At 41.0% G+C, this 19811-nt stretch overlaps 1 protein-coding gene across 1 annotated transcript in view; it reads left to right on the top strand.

Moving 5' to 3' along the window:
• Window positions 1-19811, top strand: part of cntn1b (contactin 1b) — a 31096-nt gene that overhangs the window by 1468 nt on the left and 9817 nt on the right. Inside the window, exons 2-15 of the mRNA XM_079494534.1 lie at window positions 5398-5470; window positions 5782-5817; window positions 7276-7402; window positions 9305-9486; window positions 10255-10350; window positions 11223-11435; window positions 12208-12307; window positions 13709-13893; window positions 14435-14559; window positions 16042-16159; window positions 16921-17071; window positions 17617-17744; window positions 18158-18330; window positions 19274-19397. Of these exons, the coding sequence (XP_079350660.1) occupies window positions 5416-5470; window positions 5782-5817; window positions 7276-7402; window positions 9305-9486; window positions 10255-10350; window positions 11223-11435; window positions 12208-12307; window positions 13709-13893; window positions 14435-14559; window positions 16042-16159; window positions 16921-17071; window positions 17617-17744; window positions 18158-18330; window positions 19274-19397 (1813 nt within the window). The 5' untranslated portion in view covers window positions 5398-5415. The remainder of the gene's footprint in view (window positions 1-5397; window positions 5471-5781; window positions 5818-7275; window positions 7403-9304; window positions 9487-10254; window positions 10351-11222; window positions 11436-12207; window positions 12308-13708; window positions 13894-14434; window positions 14560-16041; window positions 16160-16920; window positions 17072-17616; window positions 17745-18157; window positions 18331-19273; window positions 19398-19811) is intronic.

The following is a 19811-nucleotide window of genomic DNA, read 5'->3' as shown; positions in this document are numbered from 1 at the left end:
CCAAACAACATATTTCTAACACTACTGGATTGCCATGGATTGCTGATCTACAAGCTCTACAACGCCTTACAAACAACGATCGGCTATTTTCACTATGTTGATCTGTGGAAGTGTGGAATCGAATCAAACTAAACTCCTACAATTCCAACTGCTTGCCGGGGTGGGGTTCCTATAACAATATGATTTGTTTGGGGGGGGGGGGGGGGTCCCCCAGTTCAAATATGATTATTTTGCGGGCCGTGGCCTGAAAAGGTTCAGAACCACTGTACTATTAGCCCCATCCTCTTGCTAAAATATCAACTTTCCACACCGATAACGTTAATAACTGATTCATCTGTATAAGAACACTAGAACAAAATAGAAGGTGTTGTGGTATGATTTCTATCAACTCTGGTATACCATATAATACCAAAGTGGAGAAAATACAATATTTACCAAGATCCACTGTGTCCATTGTTTTGCTGCGACAGCTGAGCAATACTTATTCAAAGTTGATCAGAAGCATCATCTTAGTGTTTATTGTTTGTTTAAATAATAATAGTAATGTGTATCCCTGGTGTATTTTAAAGCTATGCAATTGTAGAATTATTATATCTTCGAGGGGCTCCGCTCTAGCCCCTCCAACGTGTGGCTTTCGGAAATGTCCTATGTCAGCCAAGTCTATTGACTTTTAATGATTTAATGTTTGCTTAAAGGAGCATTCATGAAATGTTTCATTTCATTTTAATTTTTTTAATGTCTTTTTGAGTGGTGCAACCACTCCAAGGAACAGCAATGTCCGTGTTCACCTACCTATGTGACTCGCGTTAACCTATGTGACTCGTGTTAATGTGTGTGACTCATGTGTGACTCATGAGTACCAGTAGGGGCGCTGTTGTGGCAGAAACAGAGACAGAGAGATGCACTGTTGCCTGCTAGAGAGAGAGAGAGAGAGAGGGAGAGAGGGAGGGTGGGGGGGGGGGGGGGGATTTGCACCACTCAGTTCACACGGGTGTGATTTTTAAATAAGTTAGGTGGCCCTCACTTCACATGAGTGTGATTTTCTTCTCAATGGAAAGCAGGCTAATATATGATTCTAATAGTCCAGTTTAAATATCTGTAATTTTTCTCTTTTGTGTCTCTCTTTTCTAAATGATATAAACAATGAAACTTAGCCTACATTTTAAATGGATAGGGGGTGCTGGATCTTCAGGGAATGTCAACTTGGCGTCATGGTGGCTTCACAAATGATCATGTCATCATCAAACCAGAGTTTGTCAGTGGATAATAATGTGATCACAATTGAATGAATACATTTCCCATTACCCTTTTGAGGATTAGATACTTTAGAAGTACCACTGTGTTTCCTTAGGTTGTTTTCTTACATTCTTCCAGTATTTTTATAGCATTTGCACATACATAAACTAATCCAAACAATCAATTGTAAGAATGACGTAAAGTATAAATGTAGGTTAAACATGGTTATGTTGTCTCTCCATCTCCCCCATTTCTGTTTATGTCCCTCTCCTTATCTCTCTCTCTCTCTCTCTCTCTCTCTCTCTCTCTCTCTCTCTCTCTCTCTCTCTCTCTCTCTCTCTCTCTCTCTCTCTCTCTCTCTCTCTCTCTCTCTCTCTCGTCCTGTGTGCGTGCAACGTGCATGCATCATGTGTATGAGCATCAGAATCCACAGTTAAGTGCACACACTACAAGCTGCTGTGATGTTCTGAGTATTGTTGAAGCTGAAGGCTGTACGGCACACTTGCTAATATTAGTGGGAAACAGTAGTTGTTGAGTCAGCCCGCCTGCAGCAGGGTGCATGTAAGGACTGCTGCAGTCCCTCTCTGCAATGACCATAGACAGCCACTAGGAGGAGACAGGGAGTTGGGGAAGACGAGGAGGAATGAGAGAAGCATGGGTTGGACATGATTGATTGATTGATTGATTGATTGATTGATTGATTGATTGATTTATTAACAGTATGCAGTATAGGTACATTTCAAGCACAACTCGATACAAAAACGTTTAACTGTGGACGACACCATAATGCATTACACTTGTTTACAACAGGGTCCACCATTTTCAATTCGTCAGAACATGTAGAGACGTACAAATATACACTTCTATATAACAAAAAACAGGAAATCATCATAAAAGGGGGTGGAGGGACAGAGTACATAACTTGAGTATGTGTACTTTACTTGAGTATTAGTATTTTTGGGATACTCTCCAATACATTTCAAAGACAAATAGGCTATTGAACTTAATATGACACAGTGATCCCATTTGCCCATTGTGCCTGTCTTGTCAACTTAAACAATTGAAAAACGGCAGCTATATTAGGTGAAACATCCGTGATGGGATGGTGCCACCCTGATAATTCTAGCAATGACATACTTTCTCACAAGGTCTGCTTTCCAAGATATCATCAGATAAGAACAACACTAGAGGAAGATACAGTAATGTAAACAGGCTAACAGCACTTTGGTGTGTGTGTGTGTGTGTGTGTGTGTGTGTGTGTGTGTGTGTGTGTGTGTGTGTGTGTGTGTGTGTGTGTGTGTGTGTGTGTGCACTGCATTGTGTTTGCGACGCATGCGTGTGTGTTAGGGATGTGATGATCGTTGTTATTGTTTAATTTGCGATAACAAATGCTCACAATAATCATATCGCAGAGATTTTAATTTAGAGTGACATGTTCCCTCATACACTGAAATTGGCTGTGGACTTGGACCACTTTTTTCCGTCTACAACAAATCTCTTTTCCAACAATAGCAGATCTACAGTAGCCTGGTTTCCAGGCTTCCAGCCTGATTCGCTGCGTTACGTGATTTGTTTTGTCACTTCGCTACTCAGTCTGGCTAGCCTCCTGTTTGACTCGTATTTCATGACGTCACCTGTTAACGTAGCCACGTTGTTGCTGATAAGTCATCGGCCAGCGCCACTCCTCATTAACACAAAAAACAAAGCAAAGAATCTACTTCCTTCACCGTCTAAGATCCTTCAGTGCTAGTAGACGGATTCTTCTTTTGTTCTTCACTTCTGTTATTATGAGTGTTCTTCAGTACTGTAGTACCACCTGGTATGGATGTTTGTCTGACTCTGCAGCCCTAAAGTCACAACTGCTGCAACAACTGAACATTTGTTCAAAGATTGTTGGACAACCACTTCAGAAACGTTATACATCCACGTATGATAACAGCATCCTAAGGTTAGCAAGGAATATCACCTCTAATACTAAGCATGTGTTCTATGGAGAATATTGGTTGCTACCTTCAGGAAGGAGATATGGTGTATACAATAAGGTCAGACTAAAGAGGTCCTTTGTCCACCAGTCGACTTTGAGGCTTAATCAGGAGTTGTGGTAGCCATGGGGCTAGGCGCTGGACATTGCTCTTGTCTTCATGTCTTTATTTATGTAAATTGTCTTGTTCTTTGTGTTCTGCATACTTGGCTGCTGGGTCGCAAGACAAATTTCAGTGTGAACTGACAATAAAGTACTATATCATATATCATATCATATCATATCCTCCATGTGTCCATGTTTTTCTCACTGTTGAAAAACAATTGTGTCATGCAGTGCAAGACTCGAGAGTAAAACCTATACGGTAAAAAGTAAACACTCATTTGAATCAGTAGTCCACTATGTCAGATTCAGTAGTACAAAAAGATCCTGCCGGCTGTGTAGGGTGAGTTTAGTGAATGATATTAAAGGGGCAACGTCCCCAACAGCAGTAGGCAGCACATTGATACAACGTCAAACTGGTGTTTTTGTCCCAACCCACAACACAGACCAATCAGAAGCCAATTTCTCAGTTTTACTTGTCCTGCCTACCTTGGAGATAGGAGACTGTCCAGACTGATTACCGAAGTGACAAAACAAATCACCAGGCTAGATGTACAGTACTAGTTTTGGCTAATGTTCCCCCCGGAATATGGATGATGGGGTGCAAATGGTTAATGAAAGTGGTTTAAAGCATGTTTTGATCATCACGATAATATAGCGGTATTTTGGCCACAATAACTGTGACATTAAAATGTCATAAATGGTCCCTTTCATACATCCCTAGAGAGCCCTGTATTCATGCTTGCCCTCTGCAGCACTAGATTTGGAGCAAGGGCAAATCTGCAGAGTCACTGATTTTGAATAATTCATTACCACCTTTCACTGTCACACAAAATCACCCTGGTACACAAAATCACCCTGGTACAGAGGCTATTATGTCTATCATGTGTCTGTTTTATTCTCTCAGACACTGTAAGCATCGGTATAAGCAGTCTCTCAACTGACACTAGATATTAATAAGTATACCTATTTATATTACTTATGGTATGAGTTAATTGCGCCTTGGTTTGTTTGACTGAATGAAAACCAGCAGCGGTATTTGTTGAGAACCACTGGAACAATCACAGCATATGATGTGTACTTCATTTTCTCCCTTATTATAGACAGGATTATAATATAATCTGGCTCATTTATTTATCGAATGAAAACTGTATGTTAAAGGTATATTCAGTGATTTCACTTCATTCAAATATCACTTATTTTTTCTTTTTTTCTGGATAATCCTCCCTACTATAGAGTGTGCTGACCAAGGAGTTCCTCCCTGTCCCCAGTGAGCCCCTGGGGTCAAAAAACCCTAGTTTCGGTTTGGGCTTTGGGTGGCAAAGCCTTCATCCAATCAGGATGAGAGGGGCCTTCCTCCAATCATGATCGAGTGGGGCGGGCATTGGTGCGCATGCTGTTGGTCTGTTGTACTTCCCCCACTGTAGAGCGTGTGCATGTGCACATCTTGTTACCGGGTGGACCTTTTTTTCTCTCCAAATCACCCAAATCACTGAATGCTCCTTTAAATACAATGGAATAGTTCATAATGCAGTGGATGGAGTTGGTAAGCATTTGCTTTTGATTTGTTTAAAGAGATCATGACATTTAAAAAAAAAAAAAAAAATTATTTTAGGTTTTCGGAGCAAAAAAACTGAACCTTTGACATTCAGTAGATTTTCTGTGGTCTGGGGTTTTCTGCCTCAAACAAGTGCTCTGATTTGCTTGTGGACTGTGAGGTAAGAGTCCACAAATCCCATACTGTATATGACATAATAATTTGCCAGCAGATGTCACTGTTGAGGGATTTTCCCTGTTTCCATTGCAGCTCAAAAGGCTTCACAGACACAGAGAAAACCCCCTGCCACCGGAAATCCACTGAATGTTAGAAGTTCAGGTTGTTGAGGTCATATATATTAAAAAAAAAATTAATGTCATGAAACCTTTAATATTTAAGAAATGTTTTATTATTCTGACTCTGAAACTACAAAGGTCTTTTGATCTCTCTCTGACCCTCCTCCCTCCCTCCCTCCCTCCCTCCCTGTCTGTCTGTTGTTCTCCCTCTATCCATCCATTTATCTATCCAACAACTCTCTTAGTGTCCGCTGCTGGTTGTTATGGCGGCCCCAGCTTTAGTGCTGCTTGCACTCTCCTCCGCAGTCTCTTTCACAGGTATGTTGTACTCGCCACGCACGCATGGTCGCACGCACGGTCGCACGCACGCACGCACGCACGCACGCACGCACGCACGCACGCACGCACGCACGCACGCACGCACGCACGCACGCATGCACACACGCACGCACGCACCATGGTGGTGATCCACCTGAACTGAAGCTGCACCCACCATCCACCATCCACCAGGCAAACCAGGCATACTTGATGAACTGGTGGGCGTGTCCTGTCCACAGCACTTTCATGTAGCTGCATTCATTGCATTGTAAATTGATACCATGCATTGATACCATGATCTTGCATTACAGCTGCAGTCCTGTTTAATGAGCCTAGAATCTTTGGAGGTGAGTATAGTTACATATTTTTCCAAGTATACTGTTTTGACAAGCAGCATGAAAAAACCTGTTATATATGAAATGGGGATGTTATCACCCTACAATTCAATAAAACCTCCCCCCCCCCTTTTTGATCACTAACCATTTATAGATGGGATCCGCACCTAACTCAGACAGAGCATTAGTGCTCTGACATGCGCTGATCCCGTGTTTGCGGTTATGGTTAGGTTAGGGTTTGAGGTAGGTTGTCGTTTGTCAGACCAATGAATAGTCTGAACTAAGTACTGCACTCTTTTTAGATATGATTTCCATCAAGCAATGGATAAAGTCTTTGTTTCATGAACAAAACAATTATTTGGTGTAACAGAGTAGACAAATAGACAATTATCTGTCCTTTCAACAGCTTCAATCTGAAATGTAACCACCTGTCCTGGATTCAAACCCAGGTCTCCTGCATGGCAAATCAAACATACACTGCTTAAATGCAAAAGGAAATCACCACTTGAGCTCTTAAGCCAAATTCCAATACCCCAAATCTCGGCCATCTCGGTCACTCCAGCATGGCAAATTATGGGGAAATTGGTGACCTTTGGTGATGTTACCATCTTTTGGACATCACACAACTTACATCTTTAAATATGTGGCCTGAATACCGCTAGGTTGAACTCTGTTAATGAACAAACTGCAACGATTTGCATTCGGACACTGACATTATGTGATGTCTATTGTCTACACGATTGTCACATATTTCAGCAGGTCACCAATTTCACCGTAACACCACCATGCTGGAGTGAGCGAGTTTGAGTGATTGGAATTTTGGGTATTGAAATTTGGCTTTAGGCTTATGGTCCTCAGGCAGGACTACTCTGCTACACTAACCAGTAATGTGCATTGGCTATAATTCTAACCCTATCCTATTGACAGTGGTGGAAAAGGTACTCACGTTCTTTACTTAAGTATAAGTATCAATACTGCAATATAGAAATACTCTGTTACAAGTATAAATCCAGAATTAAAAAGTTACCGTACAAAGGTATTGGTATCAAAATGTACTTAAAGTACCAAAAGTTAAAGTACTTATTATGCAGAATGGCCCATTTCAGGTTTTCAAATGTGTAAACTTCGGGCCATTTGAAAATAGCCTATCTACAAGCTCACAGTGCGTGGCCACGAAACGCACTCTGTAGGGTGTAGATCTGCTATTTTCAAATGGCGAAATGTATACCGTAAAGGGCTGAAGTGGTTAATATACGTTTGTAAATAATAATCGAAATCTACAAAGTAACTAGTAACTAAAAGTTTTCAAATACACATGTAGTGGAGTAAAACCAAATTAAATCCCCTCATTTGCCAGTGTCTTCATTATATTGTCTTGCTTGTACACACATTTTGTTTCTCTTTTTCGTTTGTTTGCCGTTTCACATGATTCCGTTATGTGCAGATAATAAAGTCCAATGTGTTATTCAGAGGATGCTACTGGCTATGGGCCCATCTTTGAAGAGGAGCCCATGGATGTTGTTTACACCGAGGACTCGCCAGATGGAAGAATCTCCATGAACTGCAGGGCGAGGGCTAACCCCCCAGCTTCATACAGGTAATACATTCACTCACAACCCATGCATGTAAGTGTACTGCATGATACAGTATGTGGGAGTTGGGACATATAATGCATGCATAATGTTTTAGTAAATTCATACATGGGCAACTGGCGGCCCGAGGGCCCCCACCGTCACTTAATGTGGCCCTCAGGTTAATATTGGAATACTGATAAAGTATTTGTTTAATTGTCTCCACCAGGCCGAAGGCATGGGGAGAGAGTATGTTTTGCACTCCGTCCGTGTGTGTGTGTGTGTGTGTGTGTGTGTGTGTCCGTCCGTGTGTGTGTCCGTCCGTGTGTGTGTCCTTCCGTCCGTCCGTTACCAGCTAATCTCCGGCACCGTTAACCCGGTCGATGCCAAACTTTGCACACACACTCCCTGGATGCCAACGATTAACCTCTGCCCCGCATTTTCCAGAACGGCCTGTTATAGCGCCACCAGGAGGCCGACTTTTGTAAAACACATTTTTTTATATTACTCCTCCAGATTCTGTCCAAAAATATCACAAATCGTTACACAGTATCTCTATGGTCATGTGCTCAAGTCGGATCTGTCCGATATTTCATATTCCATCCTAATTGGCTATAATTGGCTTTCACAGTTTGCAAGATTGCCCCGTTTTGAACAAAAGCCTCAAATCATGAACACAGCATGCAATTTACGTGAAATCTTTCACACATTTTCTTACTAGGCTGAGGAATATATCCCACCCTTTTCACATTGGCCTGTTATAGCGCCACCAACAGGTTCATTTTTGCAAAACACATTTTTGGAACAAAATGCCTCAAATCATCCAATTGCCATCAAAGGCAAACATGTTTATATTACTCCTAAACATTTTGCCAAACATCTCACACAGTCCTATCCTCCTGGTGGAGACCTGTGCCCAGAAGGGAACTTTTTCTAGTTTCTGTTATAATTCCAATCATGCAAACATGACCGGCTTTAATTACTTCAGTCTAAAATACTTCTCAGGATTTCAATTTCAAATATAGCAAAAATAGCTGATCTACAAGCTCAGAACGCGTCACACTGCGACACGTTTTGAGCTTGTAGATCAGCTATTTTTGCCACGACCGTAAAATAGTATAAATATAGTGGCCCTCTCCATCGTCAAATTTGCCCACCTCTGTTTTAGTGTGTTTGATCATTGTTTGAATTGTCAAGTCTGACCACTTCAGCAATCAGCTGGCTGTAGCTGAAAACTGAATTTCCCCCATGGGATCAACTAGGTTTAATTCATACAGTACATGGGCAACTGGCGGCACGGGGGGCACACACTTTACTTCACTTAATGTGGCCCTCAGGTTAACTGATATATTATTGATTTCAGCTGTTACAATTCCAAACATGCAAACATGAACTGCTTTAATTACTTCTATCTAAATTAGTAGCTTAATTAGTAGTATTAAGATGTTATTGTTTTAGTTAAGTTAACTTTAAATAAAGGTATTGAAAAGGCATTTGAAATTTAAAAAAAATATATACTTTTCAGGATTCCAATTCCAAAATAGCAAAAAAATATTTCAGAATTTCGATTCAAATATGGCAAAAATAGCTGATCTACAAACTCAAAACAGTGTGACACGTTTTGAGCTGGTAGATCAGCTATTTCTGCTAAGACAGCAATATGCAATGTGGCCCTCTGGAGTGAGTGTGGAAATTTGGTGGCCCATCTTCAAAGTTGCCCACCCCCCTGGTCTTACTAATTTATGCACATACAGTCTAGCACACACAAGACAATGTTTGAGTACTCTATCTATTCTATGCACGTGGGCATGTATCTCTCTCTCACTCGCTGTCTTTCTCGCTCTTGCTCACTCTCACTCTTGCCCCACCCCCCTCCCACCGAAACGTATCTGCCCTTTTCCCCCTCTCCACACATCCATGCCCACCAGGTGGCGTCGTGATAACTGGGAGATCAAGCTGATGGAGCAGCCCGATGAGTACTACAGCCTGGTGGGAGGGAACCTGGTCATCAACAACCCCAAGAAGAAGAAGCACGCGGGGACCTACATCTGCGTCGCCCGGAACATCTACGGCACCGTCATCAGCAAGGAGGCCCGTGTCAAATTTGGATGTGAGTGCTTTCACTCGTGTTCTATATGTCAGCGGTTCTCAAACCTTTCATGTCAAGGACCCCCAAATTAATTTGTATTTGGCTGCGGACCCCCATCTGAACCTCCCTATATTGTGTTGTTAAATTGTTTAAAAACGGTTCACATTTCTTTTTTAAATGACAAGATCGTTTGAAAATATCAGACCTACTAGCTCACAATGCAGCACATCGAGAGCTTGTAAGATATATATATAGGGTTGAAGTGGATAGACTGATTAACTAATTTTGCTGGGAATCCCCTGCAACCCCCTCAAGGACAAAAGAGCAGACATTTTGAAGGAGGGTAAACCGATGCATGTAATGACATCAAATCTGGCACACTGAAACAGACTGGCCCTACAGATTTAGGCAACACAATTTCAACTTTTTTTGTTTTAAAGGCATTTTGTAGTTATTTTAATTTTAATTTTTTAATTACAGTACTTTGTAATTTCATTCAAAGACTTTGTTTCCATGGGGTCCCTAGAAAATATAGCATGGAAATCTGTTCAACCACTTCAGCCCTATTTTATGCTTAGGCTATTCAAAAATAGCTGATCTAGAAGCTCACAGCGTGATGCTTGTAGATCTTTTTTTGGGAGAGAAGAAAAAAGGAAAAATCTTAGAATTTTTTTTATTGCCATGGTCCCTGGCACTCACTCTTCTCCTATAAATACATATCAGCTTGGGGGTCCTTGGCATGAACATGTCTGAGAACCGCTACTGTAAATGTCCTATTTTGTCCTGTAGATCTGGAGGAGTTTCCCCAGGATGACAGGGACTCTGTCTTTGCTGTGGAAGGCCAGGGGGCTGTGCTGCTGTGTGTCCCTCCAAAAGCCTGGCCAGGTACTGATAGGACCTGCTCTCTGGTCCCACTTTTAGGTTCCTTTCTCACTAGACAGTACTTTGTTCAATAACAAAATCCATTTACATGTTCACATTTCTAGTTTCTAGTTTAGGTCTCATCCCAATCAACAAGTGCAGATATAGGCTTAGGCCCTAAGCTTCAGTTCCTACACAGTAAAATGCGCAGGGTTTATTTTAACCCAATAAAGGTGGTTGCACACTGGTGCGTTTTTGAGTGGTGCAACCACTCCTATAGACAGCTATGTGTGTGGCTGGCTGGGTCTGTCAACCTGAATGTCACCAACACCCCACTAGACCCCACTAGACAGCTGTGGAAAATCGACCCCGGTGATATTCACAAGCTCACAGCGCATCGCTTCATGCCGCGTTGCAAGCTTGTGCATCTGCTATTTATGAAGAGAAGAAGAAGAAAAAAAACGTGAAAGCGTAAGCACTACTGACATAGAAGGCATTTGTAGAATCAGCCTCAGGTCTTAATGGGATAACTAAGAGCAGGTAAAAATGTACCCAGAAGGTCAAATTGTACACAGTTAAATGTGTAGTACACCCACATGTTTAAAACATTGTGCTGTACAATCAAAGTGTTCAGATAATGTTACTGTGATGCTACAGTATAGCTAGCATAAAATATGACGTAATAAAGTGATAAACAACTAAAACAAGAGATAAGAGTGTGTGTGTGTGTGTGTGTGTGTGTGTGTGTGTGTGTGTGTGTGTGTGTGTGTGTGTGTGTGTGTGTGTGTGTGTGTGTGTGTGTGTGTGTGTGTGTGTGTGTGTGTGTGTGTGTGTGTGTGTGTGTGTGTGTGTGTGTGTGTGTGTGCTTTCATCTATCTTTCTTGCCCATTTCTCAGCCGAGGTATCATATCGCTGGATCTACAACGAGTTCCCAATCTTCCTTCATACGGACCGCCGCCGTTTTGTTTCCCAGAAGACGGGGAACCTGTACATTGCCAAGGTGGAGGCGCAGGACGCCGGCAACTACTCCTGCTTTGTCTCTAGCCCCGTCATCGGCAAGAGCGTCTTCTCCAAGTTCACCCAACTCATCCCCACGCCACCCAAGGACGGTCAGTGGCCTCCCCCTCCACTTAGAAATGTACATTTTCATTGTAGGCAATTCCCCTATCCAATATGGGATATAAATAGTATAAATACGTCACTAAATAAGGTCCCGAAAGATGGTGAACTATGCTTGGGCAGGGCGAAGCCAGAGGAAACTCTGATGGAGTAATTGGCCTGATGGTCAACATAAAAAATGTCCCCTGAGCAAGCAGGCAGGCTATACAGTATAGCTCAATGGTATAATCCAGGATAGAAGAGGAAAGTTGCTTTAAAGCCCAAACCGCACCAATGATTCACCTTGCCAACATGCAACTACTTGCAAGTTGCAACCATTATCCCCAATGGCAGTTGCAAGGAGTTGCATTGGTGTGGCTAGTTGCAAGGAGTTGCAATTTGGTTTGGGCTTAAGCCTTATTTTATACTTCGCCATAAATGGTGGCTCAAATAGCTGATGTACAAGTTTGGCTATAATTGCTTTTGACATTTTTAAATCATTAATTTGTTTGTTTGTTTGTTTGTTTGTTTGTTTGTTTGTTTATTGATTGATTGATTGATTGTCAAAATGGGTCCTATTTTAAACAATGTTACAATGCTGTATGATCACCATCCACAATGAACTGAAAAGCACACCAATAATAGTCTGGAATTCAGACTGATTCGCTCTGTTCGACGGATTTTCATTGAGGAAAAAAAACTAAATTATTATCCTTAGTCCCAGCATCACTATTTCAACAATTTAGTTTAGTTGTTAATTAGTATCACTCTTTGTTTCTGCAGCTGAGGAGAAGAAATACCGATCAGAGATCATGGTGAAGTTCCCGGACACCACAGCAATGCTGGCCTCCAACATCAGCCTGGAGTGCTTCGCTCTGGGAAAGTATGTCTGCGTCAGACGTGTTATTAGAACAACCAGTTCACACAACACTGTGCACAGTAAAAAGCCACAGTGTGTTCTTGTATCTGTTTTTTAAAAGTGCGTTCACACCAGGTGAAATAATATTTGTGTCGCTTATAACACAGGAAACCTGTCACTCTGTTGCTCCTAGTCCATGGACTATATATAGTCATGCTTTTACGTCACGCTTTTTCGTCACACTTTTTCGTCACACAGTTTTATTAGACTTTTATCCTATAGTTTTATATATAGTCCATGGACTATAGTCCATATAGTCCATGGACTATATATTAGGGGTGTGCTGAAATATCGATATGGTGATATATATCGATACGTCCTCCCGCGATAAATAATCAATATTGATTATTAAAATATATATATATATATATTTTTTAGAAATTTGAAATGTTGTTCATAATGAAGTTTAGAAAAGGAGGAAATGACAGCTAAAATAAAGATTTTTAATAAAGATTTCAGATTCCACAGCAACCAGAAGTACTGAATTACTGGATGGTGATTGGTCCAAAGTCTCCAAACAGCTTTGTGGGAATACAAAATGCTGCATTTTTTCAGTTCCAAGTATTTTGTAGTTGCAGATATCGTGATATATCGTTGATGAAATTTCATACAATATATCGATATATCGCAAATATCGCAATATATCGAATATCGTGATATTATCGTTATCGAGGGCCTAATATCGAATATATATATATATATATTCCATGGACTATATATATATAGCCCATGGACTATATATAGTCCATGGACTATAGTCCATATAATCCATGGACTGTAGCGTTTTCGTCACGCTTTTACGTCACGCTTTTTCGTCACACTTTTTCGTCACACTTTTTCGTCACACATTAGAGTTTTATTAGACTTTTATCCTATCGTTTTATATATAGTCCATGGACTATAGTCCATATAGTCCATGGACTATATATAGTCCATGGACTATAATCCATAGGCCTATAGTCCATGGACTATATATAGTCCATGGACTATATATAGTCCATGGACTATAGTCCATAGGCCTATAGTCCATGGACTATATATAGTCCATGGACTATATATAGTCCATGGACTATATATAGTCCATGGACTATAATCCATAGGCCTATAGTCCATGGACTATATATAGTCCATGGACTATATATAGTCCATGGACTATAGTCCATGGACTATAGTCCATATAGTCATAAGTATCCACATAAGTATTCTATCTTAGTAGATAAAGGGGGTGGTTCAAATGACCCACTGGCTCATCTAGCCCATTCTTCCTATTCGGTAACGTATTGAACGTATTGAATAAGGGAATCAATCAATGACACACATCTTACAAGTCCCATTTCTTTAAAAATGCTGTGTTTGTTTATTCAGCCCCATCCCTGATATTGTGTGGAGGAAAGTGGATGCCACAGACCTCCCAGCCAACCACGAGATCAGTGAATCAGGGGCGGTGCTCCACCTTTTCAACGTCCAGTATGAGGATGTCGGAGCTTATGAGTGTGAGGCCATCAACACCAAAGGAAAGGACTGGCATAAGGCCTGGCTCTATGTGGAGTGTAAGTAACATTGTTTATGAGACTAAAGTCACTGTATATGTTGTGTTGGAGGCGTATTAGCAGTGATATTTACTCTGCTACTCTGATACAAGTCATTCAATCAGGCAGTGTAAAAACCAATCGCCCCGCCGCCCCACGATACCGTGAGATTATTATTATATCTGCTTTCAAATTCAAATGAATGAATAGCCTAGTATATTTTTGCGTGAATCAACCAGTTTTCAAATGCTCATCTTGGAAAGTGACTCCTTGGCTCTTGGCAGTGGGATTGTTTTGCATTGTTTAATTCAGTAAGTTTAGTGTAGAACATATCCTTTTGTCCTAATTACAGTTTACTTCACTGAAGAGAACTCAGTGTATTTGTAGTATTAGTTGTCCCCCTCCCCCTTTGGAGAATTGTCCCCATGTGAGGGAATTGACTTAAAGGTCTATTGTTATTTTTTTAATTTTAAATTATAACAAGAAATATGACATTTTGAATGTATCAAGCAGGCTTTTGTGACGGATACATCATTTTCTCATTGATGTTTGTGATTGGCAGCTGCACCAGAGTGGGCTGAGACCATCAACAATACACAGATAGACATTGGTTCGGAGCACACCATGCGCTGCATGGCGTCGGGGAAGCCCTTCCCCTATATACGCTGGTACAAAGATGGATACATGGTGAGAATTCATGCCCTCGTTTCTTTCACTAATGTTCATTCACGAAACGTTAAAGGGGGGTGCAAGTGTCAGAATTCACTTGCTTATCCTGCATGTTTTGATGGGCGCTGATGGGACGCTTGTTTTACAGCACCGGCTACTACTAGTAGGGCGGTGTTATATGGGTGCATGCTTTCCGACTAGGTTAGGGTTTGAGGTAGGTTAGGTTTAGGTTAGGTTTGAGGTAGGTCCGAACGACAACCTACCTCAAACCCTAACCTAACCATAACCGCAAGTACGGAGCAGCGCATCCCTCACCAACCTTAATCCGGTCATTTTAACGGACCCCTCACCAACCTTATTATTATTATTTAAGTATTTTTATTGAAGTTTGAGACAGGACAAACAACATATACATAACAATTACAAAACAGATACAGGACAAAACAACAACACCAGTACTCAACATTCATGTATAAAATAAAAAAGTCTGAAATACAATGTAAAAAACCACAAATTGTACATTAATGAAATCAACTGTAACTGAAATAAAATACAAAAAAAATACAAAAAGATACCCTCACCAACCATAATCCGTCGTTTTAACGGACCCCTCACCAACCTTAATCCGGTCGTTTTAACGGACCCCTCACCAACCTTAATCCGGTCGTTTTAACGGACCCCTCACCAACCTTAATCCGGTCATTTTAACGGACCCCTCACCAACCTTAATCCGGTCGTTTTAACGGAACCCTCACCAACCTTAATCCGGTCGCCTGTAAAACAAGCGCCCCCTCAGTGACCATCGACTACCAGGCTCTGCGTAAAAGGTTATCCCGTTCGACTCCAGCTCAGGGTGCTAAACGTTACAATATGTATCTGAAAACAGGTTAGAAATAAGCCGCGTAGCTCTGTATCTGACTTGTAAAGCAAAAACAAACAACTCCATGGTTGCGGAGCTATACGACCCATAGCCTAAAGGGATGCGACACTCTGATTGGTTCAGAAGCACACAGCCTTCTGTTTAAGACTGAAACTTCAAAATAAAATCACCAAAAAGCCATTGCACTCCATCTTTAAAGGTCTATACAGTGGTCTTGCATGAGTAGTCCACTGACTACAACTTACTACATTACTTCTGACCATTTTCCAAAGCATACAATGATTTGTTAGATGTTTGAGGAAACCAACGGTTTAATACCAACGGTATTAAAGTCAACTGAAATTGAAATAGGTATTCCAACTGAAATAGGTATTCCAACATTATGGTTATCGTTACATAACATGTATAAAGTGGAGAGTGGACTTGTATTTCTGCCAACGGAAATGCCGGAAATTGTGGTCTTTGATGTTACTGAATTGCAAACGACAGACTCCCTACTGCACTGCTTGTTTTTAACTGTTGAATGTGTGTGATTTTGTCCACCAATAGTCCACAGAGATTATACAAACTTTCTTTCTCGGCTTATCCTGTTTTTTCTTGGTCTGTGTGTTTTGTTTCAGTATGGAAAAGGAGAGCTGAAGTTTTCCAGTTTGACATTTGACGACTCTGGAATGTATCAGTGTATTGCTGAAAACTTCTGGGGAATCAAATATGCAAATGCAGAACTGCGAGTGGTGGGTAAGTCAAACGCAGTAAATTGCATTCTCTTTGGTTCATTTGACACTGAATAGATGTACCATGGAGATAAATATATTTATTTTAGTTATTGGCCAGTGGCTGCCTGGTCTCCCAACCAAGATGTAGCCGTAGCCGTAGAATATACAAGCTAGCTAGAGCCAAATACTTACTGATGTCATTATCAAAAATTGTTTTGGAAATTTGTTTTAATTCGGATTTACAGTAGCAGTAATATTTATTCATTTAGACTATAGTATGCCAGACTTAATAAGGTTCTGATCAGGGAACCTGGAAAGTTGTATATAATATACAACGTTCCATTTTGAAAGACATACATTTTAGTTAGTTTTTGGCTTAGGTCACGCCTGTAAATTTATTTTTCATCCATGGCACCCCTGAATTTAATTGCTATTTTATAGCACCTTTTGTCATATTAACGGTATGTAGATATCTAAATAATTCCCCCAAAGATACAGTATGTCACAAGGAAAACTGGGTTTAACCACTTAAACCCCAGCATCCCTATTCTGGGCGGAATATTCACCAAAATAGCCATTTGGTGAAGAGACTGTACTGTAGGCTGAAAAAGATCACACCAAGTACGGTTTAACTCAGGTCCGTTTTACTAAGTATAAGAAGAGGGTCTAAGTGTTTAAACTGAAGTGACATTGATAAATTCCAAATATTATCAAATTATCAAGTATTCTGAGGCACTAGGAATCAACAACTTGAGTCCTCATTTTGAAATGTTGTCTTTCTAGCCTATGGTCCTACATTTGAGCTTAACCCAGTTAAGAGGCAGCTTCTTGGAGCTCAAGATAACCGGGTCGTGATTGAATGTAAACCCAGAGCAGCCCCAAGACCCCGGTTCACCTGGAAGAAGGGTAAAGAACTGCTGTTCAACAATTCAAGGTCAGTACAACTGTAGCATACTGATGAGAATAGCTGAAATAACTGACCTACAAGGGATTGGTTGCTGTGGTGCCCCCATTAGGCCTATATGTATTTGACTATTTTATAGGCATATGTCCGACTAGTTGACAAGTCTAAACAATGAGACCCCCACCCCTTTTCCCCCTCACTGTATATGTTTCTTTTCCCTTTTTACCTCCTTTATGATGAATTCCTGTTCTGTTCTTTGGCTATATAGAAGTGTCTATTTGTACGTCTCTAAATGTTTTGATGAATTGAACAAGGTGGACCCTCTTGTAAACAAGTGTAATGCTTTATTGGGTCGTCCACTCACAGTTAACAGTCTTTGTATTGAGTTGTGCTTGAAATGTTCTGTAATTCTGCAAACTGTTAATAAATATTTCAATCAATCAATCAATCAATCAATCAATCAATCAATCAATCAATCAATGTTGTTACTGTGTGTTACAATGTTTGGCTTCTGTGTTAGAAAGACCGAGTCACGATTAAGGCTACGATCCGTGTTCATTGTTTGTCTATTCCAGGATCTCCATCATGTCTGATGGGACTCTGGAGATCCTTAATGCCACTACAAACGATGAGGGGGTGTACAGCTGCTTTGCAGAGAATGACAGAGGGAAGGCCAACAGCTCTGGTTCCCTCACCATCACAGGTGTGTGTGTGTGTGTGTGTGTGTGTGTGTGTGTGTGTGTGTGTGTGTGTGTGTGTGTGTGTGTGTGTGTGTGTGTGTGTGTGTGTGTGTGTGTGTGTGTGTGTGTGTGTGTGTGTGTGTGTGTGTGTGTGTGTGTGTGTGTGTGTGTGTGTGTGTGTGTGTGTGTGTGTGTGTGTGTGTGTGTTTGTGTGTGTGTGTGTGTGTGGCTATGAGACTAGATATCATCTGGGATTTTGGATATCGTAATATCATACAAGTGTTTTATACTTGGTATAATAATATATACTATACTTGGTCTAAAATACTGCCGTATTGCCCAGCAACAAATCAGCCCAGGTTGTTGTAAATGAGAACTGGTTCTGAATTAACTCTGCTGGTAAATAACTAACAAACAATAATTTAAAAATCTGCAGAGGCTACCAGTCTCACGGTGGTTCCCGAGGACACGTATGGCAAGGTTGGTGAGGAGGTGATCCTGAGCTGTTCTGCTTCTTATGACCCCATGCTGGACGTTGTCTTCATCTGGGCCATTGACCACAGAGTCATCGACTTTGACACCGAGTGGCAGCACTACGAGCGCATCATGGTACAGTAGGAGATGCACTTCACATCTACTTAGCCATGTAGCTAGGTGTAATGTTAGAGACCACAGAAGTGAACCTTTCAAGCCTGTTTTCTCAACTCGCTGTTTTCTGCAAGACATTACTCTATAAAGCCATATCTCCAAAACTGGTGGGTCAAACTGAACAACCTAAAGCTATTATTCCCTGCTTTCATATGACATGAAAATTCAAAGAAATCCAATGGCAGTCCCATTTTTAAAGAACCAAGCCTGTCACCAAATAATCAGTGATATTCTTATTAACCCAATTAACACTGTACACCCTGATGGCCATATGGAGCGTGTCACGAGGCGTGACGGACGGACTAACTGACAGGTTTTGCAGGTTTTCATAGTAATCTGCGACCTATGGTCGCAATTACAGTACATAGTAACTTTAAACCGGCTACGAGTTTACACACATCCCATGACAATTGGCAATGCCCACAGCCTCAAACACCAGTAGACGTTCACTCGAAAGTAGAAAGACAGCGTATGTTGCATAATGTGCATTGAGTGTGCATGCACTGATCGGCATAGCAATATACAATACAACACATACAACACTGTGTTTATTTACACAAATGATCAGAATTTCCATGCGCGAATAAAAACACATTGAAAGTGCTCTAGTCTACTCTATAGAACCTAAATATACAGGAAAATATAAATGTATAAAGAATAAGAAAACAATGGCACTAAAAAGTATGTTATTAGAGCTCAGGTGCACTCCTATAGGTCTAATCTAAAAACAAATGAATCTGCAAAAACGGTGAATGGTAGGGGGTGTAAATTAATAAATAAAAATCTTGAATCTTGAGCCGCCAATTATGTTAGCAGCCAACCATGTAAACCTATTTTGTTGTTCATTCTCTCTCTCTCTCTCTCTCTCTCTCTCTCTCTCTCTCTCTCTCTCTCTCTCTCTCAGGATGGAGAAGGCACTGGTGACCTGATGATTCATAACGTCCAGGTTTGGCACGAGGGTCGCTACACCTGCACAGCCCAGACAGTGGTGGACAATGCCACCGCTGATACTGACCTCAAGGTTGTAGGTCAGTGCCAAAAATCTTTCCTCAAAGGGATCACAAAGTATTTAAAAAGTGGGCTTAGGCCTTATGCCCTCCTCTTCCAGTGGGGCACTTACTGTATGTTTTCATTCCCACAGTATGTGTATGACTATATTCATACAGCATTTCTGACCAGCATTGCGGGTTGGGAAGAGAATCGCGAGAATCGCCCTTTTAACCTTCTTAGTCTTTTGAGTCTTTAATATCCATAAGCACATGCACTTACCCCTTATCAGATCCTTATTACCGTATGCCATAATATGAAGGACCCCTTATGTGCCCTATTGAAGCTTCATAACGTAACAGAGGACAGTCGTTTCAACACAGGCACCTAAAAATACGCAGAAATTACATGCACCTTCATTTAACTGCTGACGTAGTTACGTTCAATCCATCTAT

The sequence above is a fragment of the Electrona antarctica genome (genome assembly GCF_951216825.1).
Source record: "Electrona antarctica genome assembly, chromosome: 23".
Lineage (NCBI taxonomy): Eukaryota > Metazoa > Chordata > Actinopteri > Myctophiformes > Myctophidae > Electrona > Electrona antarctica.
This window is presented reverse-complemented; position numbering and strand designations above follow the sequence as displayed.